The sequence below is a fragment of the Coregonus lavaretus genome, assembly GCF_964263955.1.
Source record: "Coregonus lavaretus genome assembly, contig: HAP1_SCAFFOLD_2152, whole genome shotgun sequence".
NCBI classification, from domain to species: Eukaryota; Metazoa; Chordata; class Actinopteri; order Salmoniformes; family Salmonidae; genus Coregonus; species Coregonus lavaretus.
The window spans coordinates 1-14,231 of NW_028163091.1; the positions used below are offsets into that span (position 1 = coordinate 1).

Sequence of the window (14,231 nt, forward strand, 5' to 3'; positions counted from 1 at the left end):
ATTTGAAATGTCTTTATTCTTTTGAAACTTTTGTGTGTGTAATGTTTACTGTTATTTTCTGATTGTTTATTTCACTTTTGTTTATTATCTATTTCTGTTGCTTTGCAATGTGGCCAACAAAGCCCTTTGAATTGAATTGAGAGGGAGAGAGAGAGAGAGAGAGAGAGAGAGAGAGAGAGAGAGAGAGAGAGAGAGAGAGAGAGAAAGAAAGAGAGAGGGGGGGTTACATTGATGGCAAAGCCTTAGAAACTATTGAGGGGGTTCGATTAATCTCGCCCGGGCGCCGTGTAGGCGTGTTTTGCACTGGGTGAAAGTTGATTGCATTCGTTTTGGAAATGGGCCGCCTCCCGGGCGTGAGCCAGGTGCCCTGTTCAAAGCCCAAGGCGAAGTCGGCTCAAAACAAGGGACGTAGCATAATCGAATCCGCCCACTGTGTTACTTTTGTTATCTGTGATCTGATTGGTCCTCCTCTGTTTGATTGGCAGGTGATTGCAGATCTGGAGAGGAGAAGCACCGACACGCGCTGGAGTCCGCGCAGGATGATGATGTCACCGCCATGCTGGAGAAGGAGAGGGAGAAGCTACTGCAGCAGGTGTGTGGGTGTGTGTGTGTGTGTGTGTGTGTGTGTGTGTGTGCACGCTATGTGTGTGTGTCTAAGACAAAATCAGAGTAAGAGGAGGGACTGTTAAACATCAGGCGAAGAATTCCACTCTTTGACAGACAAGCACATCTGTGTCTGTGGACACACTCTCCTCCCTCCCTCCTCCCTCCCTCCTCTCTCCCTCCCTCCCTCCCTCCTCTCTCAATCCTTTCTCTCTCTCTCTCCCCTCCTTTCTCCCTCCTCCCTCCCTCCTACCTCCCTCCTCCCTCCTCCCTCCCTCCTCCCTCCCTCCCTCCCCGTCCCTCCCTCCCTCCCTCCCTCCCTCCCTCCCTCCCTCCCTCCCTCCCTCCCTCCCTCCCTCCCTCCCTCCCTCCCTCCCTCCCTCTTCCCTTCCTCCCTCCTCCCTCCCTCCCTCCCTCCCTCCCTCCCTCCTTTCTCCCTCCCTCCCTCCTTTCTCCCTCCCTCCCTCCCTCCCTCCCCCGTCCCTCCTCCCTCCCTCCCTCCCTCCCTCCCTCCCTCCCTCCCTCCCTCCCTCCTCCCTCCCTCCTCTCCCTTCTTCTGGGTCCCCCATGGCCTCCACACTACTAGCTGATTTAAGTCTGTGTGAGTAGCCTCAGTTCTCTCTGACTGGAGATCTATTGTGTATCTCAGTGGGGTTGAGGGGTCTAGGCTGACACACACACAACACACACACATACACACACAACACACACAACACACACACAGGCTGGGCGGCTCCATAGGAAACAGGGGGAAGAGGCTATTGTTCAGCTGACCGGCAGCCTGGGGCCCAGGAAAGCCTGAGATAATGACTGTCCCTGACCAATCAAGGTCAGCACACGCATACACATTCAGCCTGTGTGTGTGTGTGTGTGTGTGTGTGTGTTGATGTTTTCTTGCCTCTGTTTCTGTATAATCTAGTAATGTTCCAAACAGGAGTCACTGTACTGTGATGTTTTTTCATTAACTTTTACATATCACACTCTAATGATTGATACTGATAAAAAAAATATGAACATCACTTGAACAGCACATGGCTCTTTCAGAACATTTGTTTTGGGATGATCCGTTATGCGTTTTCTTTAAAACCCATACCACTTTTTCAGTAGAAGAATACAGAAATATAAAGTAACATATTTAATGTGGAATATCAGACCCTGGATGCAGGAGTACTGTGTGTATATCTCTCACTCTGCAGCATTAGGGGTGGAAATGTATCTCTACTCTCCTAGACTCTGATACCCCCATGTGGTCAGACGTGGAAACTGCTAAAATATGTCACTCGTGTGCCTTACATTTTTGTCATTTAGCACAGTGTTTCCCAACCCTGGTCCTCCAGTTCCCCCAACAGTACACATTTTTATTGTAACCTTGGACAAACACACCTCATTCAACTTGTCAACTAATCATCAAGGCCTCAATGAGCTGAATGAGGTGTGTTTGTTCAGGGCTACAACAAACCGGTGTGCTGTTGGGGGTACTGGAGGACCAGGGTTGGGAAACACTGATTTAGCAGACACTGTTATCCAGAGCGACTTACAATTAGTGCATTCAATTTAAGATAGCTAGGTGAGACAACCACATATCACAGTCGTAGCAAGTACATTTTCCGTCATTAAATACGTTTTCAGCAAAGGGAAATACATGTACAGGTGTGCCTGCAGCAAACCCTTTCCTATCTGGGAATTCAAAAAACTTTACTAAGGGAAATTGAAAGTTTAAATATCAACCTCTATCTCTCTGTGTGTTTCAAGTTGGAGGTGGAGCGTGCAGCAGTGCGTAAGCTGCAGAGGGAACAGGAGAGGGCAGTAGGCCAGGCAGAGGAAACTCTGTCCCAACAGCAGCAGCTTTCCTCGGCCCTAACCCTGGAGCTCCAGAGAACCACCAGCCAGGCCTTGGAAGAGGCCCAGAGAGTCAGCCAGCTCCACCTGCAACTCCAGGAGGAGAGCTGTACCGCAGAGAGCCTGAGGGGGGCCCTGGAGGCAGAGAAGGGCAGAGCAGAGAGCCAGCTGGCTGAGTTTGACACGGAGAGGGAACAGTTAAGAGCCAGGATCAGACGAGAGGAGGAGAGGAGCAAGGAGCTGGAGAGAGAGGTGGAGGAGCTGAGGAGGAGGTTGGAGGCAGGAGGAGAGGAAGGAATGGTGAGGGAGGCGCAGGAGACTGCGGTGAAGGAGGTGAAACAGCTGAAACAGTCTCCTCCTTCAAAGAGAGTGGCGGCGTCAGCGGTGGCGTCAGCGGTGGCGTCAGCGGCAGTGGTGGTGTCCACCTTGTGCCAGACAGAGCCTGATGGGAAGGCAAGCGTCGCCCCTAAATTGACCCCTGTCTCAAAGGTCAACGGCCATCACCCTAACCCTCCGCGGGACACTGACCCCCCTCAGGAGGGCGGGGCTATGGAGAACGGTGGGGTAGAGAGCGAGTCCGGAGCAAGTCTTCACTCCCCTCTCCACCCTCACCCTCCTCACCCCCACTCCCACCCTTACCCTAACCTCTCCCCCTCCAGCACGGCCTCCTCCTCCCTCTCCTCCTCCCCCATCTCCTCCCCCACGCTGGCTAAGCGCCTGGTCAGCCCCGGTGGCTTCCACACGTCCTCCTACCAGGCTGGAGTCAACCAGCGCTTCCACGCCGCGAGGCACAAGTTCCAGGTGCAGGCTGAGCAGGAGCAGCTCCAGCAGGGTAGCACGGCTCCCCTCTCCCCCCGAGACCTGTCCCCTACCACCACCCCCATCCCTCCACCCTCAGAGAACAGCACCGCCAAGCAGCTAGCCCGGAACACCGTCACCCAGGTCCTGTCCCGTTTCACTAGCCAGCAGGCAGGGGCCAAACTCCCCCCACTGAACAGCTCTCCGTTTGGGACTGACTACCGGAGCCTGGCAGCCTCCCCTCCCGGGGGGAAAACCTCACCTGGAGGACCCCTGTCTCCAGGTATACGCTCGCCCCTCACCCCTCGGTCCGAGAGGTGCCACCCGCCCCCCGTTCCTAAGAAACCGGGTATGAGCCCCTCTCCAAGCTCCCCCGACCCCCAATCCAGGGCCAGCGTCTTCCCAGAGCTGACGGGGGGCTGTGGGCTAAGCAGCAGTGGGCAGGAGGGGGCTAAGGAGCCAGACCTGGTACTCTCCTCTGGTAGTTAACAGCTAAGGGCCACGGCAGCTAGAAGCTGATCTAGGATCAGCATAGCCTTCCCAAATCCTTCCCATCTTCAACCATTAGGGAGAAAACACAAAACGGACCTAGGATCAGTATCTGTGATCAGCTTTGTCTTATTCCCCAAGGAGCCAGTGCTCTCCTCCAGCAGCTAGCATCTAATGGCCTCCCTCATTCCAGATACGCTAGTTGCTCTCTCCCATTTGCACTTGCTCACTCACCTTTAGGCCCGGGATTCAATACGAGCGCTCTAGTCAACAATGCAGCTTTTAAAGACAATGTTACTGTGTTCGAAGAGATCGCATTCAAGGTAAACGCTGCTGATGTCAGCTCAATCGGAAATGACCTCAGCGATGGTAAAGAAAGTGAGACATCTCACAGGCTAATTTTTTCTGGTGGGGGCGGGAGGGGCGAGCTTTGGGCATGCTTTCCCGTGTGAGCTTTCGCGGGAAAGCATGCTCACACAAGAGAGGGAACGCCCACTTACACAGATACGAACTTTGACAATTATTTTCAATGGTAAACAGCCTTTTTGCGACATCTTCATTATCCACCATCTTTGATTACCTTTAAACGTCAAGCGCTTTAATGTGGGTCCACCGCGGTCTGGATTGAATCCTGGCCTTAATCTCCTGGATGTCCTCCAGCAAGCAGAAACTGCTCTGCAACTGTCTACCTACCGCTACTTATACAAACTCTGTAGGCCCTATTTTGACCACATAAATTAGCCACTTAGTATCAAATGAAAGCTCAAACACTACCTAGCAAACTGTCTGAAACACTGTCTAGTTCAAATGAAATCTATAATATACAGGAATTTATTGATTTATAATAATTATTTTATTTTGAATTTATGGATAGTTTTTTATTATTTTGATTTGTAATATATCTTTATACCTAGTTTCTTGTATTTCATAGCTATGTTTAAAGAGTGATCTTATTAATTATGCATTTAGTTATTCTAGGACATTAACTGAGTGAGATAAAATAAGATCTCCGTCCACGTCCAATGAAGCAATACAAAGGCTGCATGGAGAAGGGAGTCTTTACATGGCAACAGGACACAAATGGCATCTGTTGATTACACATGTAGATGTATCATAGCACTACTTATATAGATGTATGCTCCCGTCTGACTTTCCCTTGAGTAGTCTGTACTGTAGCTTATCACCATATCTAGCAGTACCTGCACTGAAAGTTATCATGACTTTCATTTTAGTTTGTACAAGATGACATTCAGAACATAGATTACTAAAGCACAATGTTGTAAATAATACAAATCATTCAAAAGCATAATTTGAAGCTCTTTGCATGACACCCCGTTATGTCTGGTCATATTTACGTGTCGTCTACTACATACACTAGAATAGTGAATACACTGGATGTTTCACAAGGGAAAAAGCCTTCCCTAAGACATACCTTACACTGGGCCATCCCTAAGACATACCTTACACTGGGCCATCCCTAAGACATACCTTACACTGGGCCATCCCTAAGACATACCTTACACTGGGCCATCCCTAAGACATACCTTACACTGGGCCATCCCTAAGACATACCTTACACTGGGATAGATAAATAAGGTGACACTTAAATATATACAACTTTTTTATTCAGGGACAATTTCTTATTGTTTTATCCAAAAGGGACCAAATTCAGAACAAGCGTCTTGTAGGCTAATATTGTTAACATGGAATTGAGTTTGAACCGTCTATCCTTGTGTTTATAGCCTATAGTGACAGACTGGTTTTATACCTTTGAAGTCCTCCCAGACCTTTTGGCAAACTCACATTTTGTTGATATAAAGGGGACTAGCTAGGGGTCAGATCTGTACCACTGTAGCATTCTTTTTGTAACTGAGTAGACCTAACCCTAAATCTATTTTTACACCTTTGTCAAAATGGGAACAAGTGGGAAGTCATTAATGACATGACATGACTACTGTGTTTCATAACCTGAACCTAACAATGTCTTGTCACTTTTGTTGGTCCCATAGGTCTTATATTTGTGGTATTTAAGTATGTTTTGTAAGATGATATTAACAAAACAGGGCACAACGATAAGAAAGCTTTTACTCATTCAAAATAATCTCTTGCTGTCTTCCGGAAGTTCCCTAACCCAAACTATTTCTAAACATTTCTGTCTTCTAATTATTCTAAATGTACACGTGCATTTTTCCTTATGTATTATTTCAGAACTGAACTATGCATATAATGATTTTGAATTTCAAAATAAACATCCCAACCAAGCATCAATTTCTTCAGTCTATTAGCCTGATTTCTGCTAGCGTTATGCCCCAAAACCACCAGTCTCCTGTCAATAAGTCAAGACGGTCTCTTTCTCTATTCGTCTTACATTGATTCCTCTCCTCACTTCCTTCTCAAAGTGCATTGGAGAAAAAGGGGGGACCTCCTCCAATACAGCTGGACAGGAGGCAAGGAGGCAAGATGCAAGGAATCGTGGAAAGACAGATTGAGGTAGAGACCAGTCTATGACAGCTCCCACTTCTGCTGGACTTATGTGCGACTTCGTACAAGTAATGGATCCAGCAATACAATGCCTGATGAAAACAACAACCAGGCCAAGATGATCAATTATTTTATTTGTACAACAGTATGGGGCAGTACAGTCCTAAACATTGCATCTGATCTGAGTGCAGCGGTAGTCAGTGTGAGAGTTAAACACAGCACAGAATAACTGATCTCGAGTCAGCCTATGGTAATATTGAGTAGGTGCATGTTGTGGATGAACAGGGGTGTGTTCAGTGGGAAGCACGGTTTGCAGAGATATTTACAGTATAGAGCACACAAGTCTTTATTCAGCATGACAGAGGAGTGTGTCTGTCCTACAAAACACATTTCAAACATTTTGTAACTTGTAAGTCGCTCTGGATAAGAGCGTCTGCTAAATGACGTAAATGTAAATGTAACATTGGACCCTCCTGAACAAGCCCCTGGTTTACACTAAGTACTGAAATGGCTGTGTATAGTTTAGGTACCTAAACACAGGTGTGAATATTACAGATGGGCTGAGCCTAAGATTTAATTAAATAAAAACCTGCATAGCAAAATATAGATCTGCGTGTATCCATGGGAGTAAGGGGAGCTTCGCATGTATGGAGTTCTTCAGCATAGGAAAGAGATTTTGGCAAACAAATATTGGTATGGTTTTCCTTTATCAATGGAGAAAGGATACAGCAATGGTTGTGTTGTTGCCAAGGTAAGACAGAAGATAATTGATTCAGAAACAGAGGTGGTTATGATACAGTCTTTCAGCCATGATATCCTTCATTGGCTCAAGCAGAGGACACATACAACAGGAAGTGGAAGAGTACATTAGAAAACAAGTAAAACAGTTCCCTCAAACATTACTATAATCGAGGACCAGTCAGTACTGTTTAGTGGTGAAATGGTGCTGAAATTAACATTATTGGAATACTTCCCCTGGTTGGTGTGCTTAATTGTCATGTTTAAATTATTTTACAATGCATTCTTCCTTCCTTGAGGTAATCACTGATCTGTATGTGATTGGATAAGAATAAGGAGTGTCTCCTACATCAAGAACAGAAGGAAGGATGCACTGTAAAACCATTCAACCTGGGGTCTTGGTGCAGCTGTTCAAGACTGTCACAACATTACAACATGAAACTCAGCACCCCTTTAGCAGACTCAAACTCCCCTCCTGTAACTCAGACACTTAATGTCATTTTTTTCTCCTAAACCAAAGCTTCTTTAAACAAGACAGAACTGTGCCCAACAGACTGTCAATCTGCAGCTTGGTTTGTTTATTTTTTCTTTGCTTTGCCCCAGACTATGATATATATCTATATATATGCTTTGGTTAGTCCTTGCGCGAGCGTGTGTGTGTGTGTGTTGCCAGCTCAGCAGTGTCAGTCTCTGCTCCTCTATGCATTTTGCATCTCCTTGCCAATCTTGTAGCTGAGGATCTTGTTCCAGTCGATCTTGGTGCGCGTGACGGGCAGCTGGCGGCGCAGGGCCTTGAAGGTGGTGTCAGACATAGTCTGGTAGTTCTCACTGATCGCCGTCTACAGGGAGGGGAGGAGATTTTACAAGAGAAGTATATACACTGCTCAAAAAAATTAAAGGGAACACTTAAACAACACAATGTAACTCCAAGTCAATCACACTTCTGTGAAATCAAACTGTCCATTTAGGAAGCAACACTGATTGACAATAAATGTCACATGCTGTTGTGCAAATGGAATAGACAACAGGTGTAAATTATAGGCAATTAGCAAGACACCCCCAATAAAGGACTGGTTTTGCAGGTGGTGACCACAGACCACTTCTCAGTTCCTATGCTTCCTGGCTGATGTTTTGGTCACTTTTGAATGCTGGCGGTGCTTTCACTCTAGTGGTAGCATGAGACGGAGTCTACAACCCACACAAGTAGCTCAGTTAGTGCAGCTCATCCAGGATGGCACATCAATGCGAGCTGTGGCAAGAAGGTTTCCAGAGCATGGAGGCGCTACCAGGAGACAGGCCAGTACATCAGGAGACGTGGAGGAGGCCGTAGGAGGGCAACAACCCAGCAGCAGGACCGCTACCTCCGCCTTTGTGCAAGGAGGAGCAGGAGGAGCACTGCCAGAGCCCTGCAAAATGACCTCCAGCAGGCCACAAATGTGCATGTGTCTGCTCAAACGGTCAGAAACAGACTCCATGAGGGTGGTATGAGGGCCCGACGTCCACAGGTGGGGGTTGTGCTTACAGCCTAACACCGTGCAGGACGTTTGGCATTTGCCAGAGAACACCAAGATTGGCAAATTTGCCACTGGCGCCCTGTGCTCTTCACAGATGAAAGCAGGTTCACACTGAGCACATGTGACAGACGTGACAGAGTCTGGAGACGCTGTGGAGAATGTTCTGCTGCCTGCAACATCCTCCAGCATGACCGGTTTGGCGGTGGGTCAGTCATGGTGTGGGGTGGCATTTCTTTGGGGGGCCGCACAGCCCTCCATGTGCTCGCCAGAGGTAGCCTGACTGCCATTAGGTACCGAGATGAGATCCTCAGACCCCTTGTGAGACCATATACTGGTGCGGTTGGCCCTGGGTTCCTCCTAATGCAAGACAATGCTAGACCTCATGTGGCTGGAGTGTGTCAGCAGTTCCTGCAAGAGGAAGGCATTGATGCTATGGACTGGCCCGCCCGTTCCCCAGACCTGAATCCAATTGAGCACGTCTGGGACATCATGTCTCGCTCCATCCACCAACGCCACGTTGCACCACAGACTGTCCAGGAGTTGGCGGATGCTTTAGTCCAGGTCTGGGAGGAGATCCCTCAGGAGACCATCCGCCACCTCATCAGGAGCATGCCCAGGCGTTGTAGGGAGGTCATACAGGCACGTGGAGGCCACACACACTACTGAGCCTAATTTTGACTTGTTTTAAGGACATTACATCAAAGTTGAATCAGCCTGTAGTGTGGTTTTCCACTTTAATTTTGAGAGTGACTCCAAATCCAGACCTCCATGGGTTGATAAATTTGATTTCCATTGATAATTGTTGTGTGATTTTGTTGTCAGCACATTCAACTATGTAAAGAAAAAAAGTATTTAATAAGATTATTTCATTCAGATCTAGGATGTGTTGTTTAAGTGTTCCCTTTAATTTTTTGAGCAGTGTACATCCATAAAGAACAGAACACACATGTCCATTGAAAAAAGGTGATGTAAATTACCTGGTAATCATTTTCAGCATTCTCAATGATATCCACAAACTCCTTGGCAGTCTGGCTCTCATTCTGTTGGCAAATTATTTTAGAAAAAGAGTCACCTTTCTCCCACAGGTAATTGACCATAACCTGAACTGACCTAACCTGTTCAGTATACCGGTTATACAACATAATGGCAGAAGTTGTTATTTACAGTTTGCTTCCTTCTCATGTTTACATTAAAGGGATAGAGTGAAGACACTGAAGCAAAATGGGTTCTAATTGGCTGTTGCTGAATAGAATCAGTGTTATGTCCACTCACAGTCACTGTTATAGACTCCTCCACTTCCTTATGGCTGACCAACTGCACATTACCATCTTCATAGTAGTGCACCTAGAGAAAGGAGAGCGAGAGTCTGTTTAATTATTAGACTTTAGGGTGTTTATTATCTTCAGCATTTGTTTCTGTAGTAAATATCAGGATTGCCCACCTGTATCTTCAACACTCCCACTACATGAGCAGTGGACTGACCAATGGTGAACTTCCACTCTGACCTACAGCGCCCATTCCTGATAGAGAAAATGCAGAAGAAGAATGTGTGAAAGAGATTTCAAGTCACATAACATTCTGAACTTGTAAAGACCAATGTATAATGATGCAGTTGGGACTGTACCAGAAGTTTTTGGGTTGAAACTGGTGTCCCTCAATGCAGGCAATGATGGTTTGCTGGCCATCAACTGTTTTCCCATATACCTGCAGTGAATAGGGATTTCATGATTAGCCTAAAGGCAGATTAGTGGCTTGAAGTAACGACATACAGTGGCGATATCACAAGGTTCAGGGTTAACTGAGTTAGCAGCACAATTTTGTTTCTGTTCATTGATGCTAGTGTGTGTAGTATCATACAGACTCTGGGGTAGTACTCTGACGTATGTGCTGAGTGAGTGTGGTCGTGTATTCGCACAAGGTTATGAATTTGTGTGTGTGGGTGGGGTTACCGTGCAGACTCCGCTGGGGTAGTGCTCTTTAACGTAGGCGCTGAGCGCGGTGTCGCAGGCCTCTCTCCAAGCTCTCAGTGAGCTGTCTCCGTCGTATGGCTGCACATCGCTCACCTCCTTCCTTAGGTGGTCGAAGCGGAACGACACCCGGTTCCGAGGGTCTAGGAAGCGCCCCTGACCCAGATCCCCATGCTCTGTAATCAGGACCTGGAGATGGAAGAGGATTGTTAACTGTTGTTGTTGACACACGGTTTGTTTACAAGTAAACTGTACTAAACAGACTTAATTTGATAATATCAGTAAAAATTGTCCTCTGTAGCTCAGCTGGTAGAGCACGGCGCTTGTAACGCCAAGGTAGTGGGTTCGATCCCCGGGACCACCATACACAAAAAAAAGAAAAATAATGTATGCACGCATGACTGTAAGCCGCTTTGGATAAAAGCGTCTGCTAAATGGCATATTATATTATTATTAAATATAGTGTGATCATCAGACTGCGGCTCTAGATAAACTCAGCCTTATATCACTCTTACCTGTTCATCATAGCCCTCAAGTTTGGCAGGGGTGAACTGATCCATGTTGTACTGGGCAAAAGCACTGGGGAGAGAGAATACATAATGAATCATGCACAGAATTAAATAGAACATAGGATCTTTATGGAGTCATACACCAATAATGATGACTAATGATAAGTAATGACATGTGGTTGTTTCAAAATGTTGACATCACATCGTGACAGGGTGCTACTCACTGAGCCGCGCCCTCCCTGAGCAGGTTGTCATTGTTGAGGAGAATCCGCACATCTGTAACGCAAAGCATATATCAACATCAACTTGTCAGTCTGTAAACACAAAACTTAGCTTGTAAGAGTTACGCCAGCTAAGACTTTTTAGCTGTTAAAGTCAACTTTGGTTCGGTTTTGTAAATATTATTTATTTTGTCATTATCCTACATCTTAGGATCTATTCACCTGTAAATATGGACTCCTGCACTACCTTTGCCCTGCACTCTTCACATGCGAACAAACATCTTGCACTTGAAGAAGCTGTCTGCCTGCCTTCCTGCAACCCTCTAAGTCATGGGTCCACTATCTTACAATACATCAACAACTAGTTAGTCAGACAGGAAACTACACAAAACACACATTCACCTTCAGTCAGGAAACCCTTACAATCACAAACTACATGGAACCATCTAAACAACAATGTGATTGTAGGCTATTCTTTGTTCTTTGTAGCAGAAAACAAAACCTCACCGTTGAAAACTTCGTTGAACTCTCCAGGGGGTGCATGGGTAACGAAGTTAGCCGCTATGCGGACCTGTGGAGAGAGGACAAATCAGTATCCTACTAGTATCCTACATCAATTTAATTGATGATTAGATCAGGCAGAGTGGGGGAAATCGCACTGAGCTAGGAAGACTTTTCTAGGTTTTAAACCCAGTAAGCCATGCATACAGCGATTCAGACTGTATCCTGTCTATGATGTTCACAGAGAGGCCTACTTGAGGAGATTGTGAGAGTGGTGTAAGCTGATACTTTAGGCTAATGGACAACACACTGGAAAATTGCATTAGATAGCCTAAGTTCATTTATAAACACATTAAACACAAATCCTGGTCATTAGAAACCAGTGTCAGTTACAGCCACTGATTTTGACCCAATAGCTGCAATTGCATGGCCTCAAGAGATTGCTGCTTATCCAGTTTCTATGGAAACAACCAGTCTTTACTGATTCTCATGCCTGTAACCTGAGCTGCATTCCACACAGGGCATACCCCAATTTCCTCCCTGTACAGAAACAACCACTAGACACTTGTGTAGATCTGATATAGTCACTACATGGCAAAATTTCTGAGGACAAGGTGGACAAAAAAAAAATGTTTTAGTCACACACACACTGGATAGGTGCAGTAAAACGTAAATTAGGCCTAGAGGGTTGGGGGTAGGGACTAGGCCCTAGGGTTGTTGGTTTCTGGACAGGGTCATGGCACTGTACTTCAGTTAAGCACTTGCACCACTACTGTGGGGTCTACACAAAAGTGTCGGGTGTGTGTATACACGTCCTCTCTTCAGGGCATCTACAGCTAGCAGAAGCATTTGAGCTGCCACTGTATCTGTTTGACCTAGAAAACCTCTGATGTAGGTAGCTAGCTTAGCACTGCACTACTGCTGGAAATGGTATCAACGTTTTATTTTGCCTAACAGCTAGCTACTTCCTGAATTGGCCCAACAGATCTAACCATATCCAAAAAGTAGGATCATGGCTTTCCATTAAACACACTGGAACTTTGTTCCTGCACATAGCTAGATAACTACTAATAGTTACAATTTCTAGCCAGTAAAAGTTGGCCAGTGATGTTCAGGCTAACGTTAGCATAGTTAGCTAGCTACACAAGTAAATCGTCTCTTTACTGAAACAGCGCTAACGCTAGTAGCTCTAAAATATAGTACCCATTTACTGTTGACCATTCAATAATAGGTGACATACAGTAACTTCCGAATTGAATAATAGAGTAACTTGTGAATAAAAATCATAATATCGTTACCTTCTCTTCTTCTGATAGAGGCTCCTCAAAATCGGCCATCTTGGCTTGTTGTGTGACCCCACCTACCCACAGTCAGAACACTAAGCTGACTAACGCCACAATCATAACAAAACCCAGGGGGTGGAAGTGAAATTATAGTGGAATTATTTTTGCATGTACCTACTTCTCACTTGAAAGAAGTGAACCTGATGTTATTTTGTTGCTTTTCAAATGCTGTAATTCAAAGTATGCACTAGTAAGGTTCAGGTACCTACTTATTTTAACCAGCAGAGGGCGTCTGATCTGAATCACGTGCTAGAGTGTGTGTACCCCAGGGTTGCCAGCGCTTACAACATTTCTGAATACTCAAAACCAACGAACAAGGCCTGAAAACTAGCCCCCAAAATGTTTTGGCAGCAAGAGAGGGGTTGACACATTTATCCGATAGGTGCAGTGTTGCCATGTTCGCAGTTTTCTGGCTAATTGGGCTACTTTGAAAACGATGTCGAGGGTGAAAATGTATTGGTTGCGGGTGCTAGTTTTTGGGCTATTTCTAAGTTACACTGTGACCGTGATGGCACTTGACTTCCAGGCTGGCTGTTGCTAAGTGAGTGAGCGATGGGGAGGACGGTAAGAGTGTGTGTATTGGGGGTGATTCGTGCCAGAATTAAGCCTCTTGAAGCTACTGATACCTCTCACCAATTCACGTAAGGTCTTCCTAGGGCCATAAAATACCCCCATGAATTAGCATGGACTTGCTTCTTCTTCTGTGGGTTTTATGGCGGACTACATCCAAAAGATGTCCAGTTGGTGGCGGCAATACGTTTTGAAACCAAAAATAAAAATATTTAAATCCATACTTAGTGATTCTAACAATCCACCTTAATAAAAAGAGTACATTGCCAAAACAAACAAAACTCCCACTTCTTCCTTCTTTTAGTTGTCCATATCTCCCTTATTAGGCTCTAGGACAGGGGTGTCAAACGTCCGGTCCACGGGCCGGATCAGGCCCGCAAACGGGTTTAATCCGGCCCACGAGATTATTTTGAAAAAATAAAAATAAACAAATAATATTTTTTTTTTTGTAAAGTATAAAAATGCGCTGCAATTTTTCAATAAAATAAACTGCTGTTCCAATTGCGTCCACTGGATGGCGCAATAGCAATTGTGTTAAGCAAGCAAACTGTTTATACCGGGGCAGAGCAAGTAGGTCAAGCACGTGCAGCCAATGAGCTACTTTGTTTTGCCCGCGATATTTATTACGGCTTCTACTTTTAACATTATGTGCTTTGGC

General features: G+C 45.8%; 2 protein-coding genes across 2 annotated transcripts; one reads left to right on the forward strand and one right to left on the reverse strand.

The window, feature by feature from the left end:
* Positions 1-485: 485 nt before the first annotated feature.
* On the forward strand, positions 486-5,997 carry LOC311118491 (cortactin-binding protein 2-like; the record flags this gene model as incomplete). The annotated part of the gene is made up of 2 exons (XM_084193283.1): positions 486-592; positions 2,356-5,997. Coding segments are annotated over 2 exons (1,481 nt in total), but the record flags the coding sequence as incomplete, so codon positions are not given.
* A 327-nt stretch (positions 5,998-6,324) lies between these two features.
* Positions 6,325-13,175, reverse strand: LOC311118492 (F-actin-capping protein subunit alpha-1-like). The gene is made up of 10 exons (XM_084193284.1): positions 12,959-13,175; positions 11,667-11,730; positions 11,163-11,214; positions 10,945-11,008; positions 10,412-10,618; positions 10,087-10,166; positions 9,904-9,982; positions 9,735-9,806; positions 9,440-9,502; positions 6,325-7,787 (listed from the first exon to the last, which is right to left on the reverse strand). The coding sequence occupies exons 1-10, from the start codon at positions 12,995-12,997 to the stop codon at positions 7,647-7,649; spliced, it is 861 nt and encodes a 286-aa protein (XP_084049410.1). The 5' UTR covers positions 12,998-13,175; the 3' UTR covers positions 6,325-7,646.
* Positions 13,176-14,231: the final 1,056 nt, after the last annotated feature.

Excerpts from the sequence above, each read along its gene's own strand:
- LOC311118492 (XM_084193284.1), bottom strand. The coding sequence starts at position 12,997 with ATGGCCGATTTTGAGGAGCCTCTATCAGAAGAAGAGAAG. Across the intron at positions 11,731-12,958 it reads CTCTATCAGAAGAAGAGAAG|GTCCGCATAGCGGCTAACTT; the intron begins GTAACGATATTA and ends CTCTCTCCACAG. Across the intron at positions 10,167-10,411 it reads ACCCCAGCGGAGTCTGCACG|GTATATGGGAAAACAGTTGA; the intron begins GTAACCCCACCC and ends TATTCACTGCAG.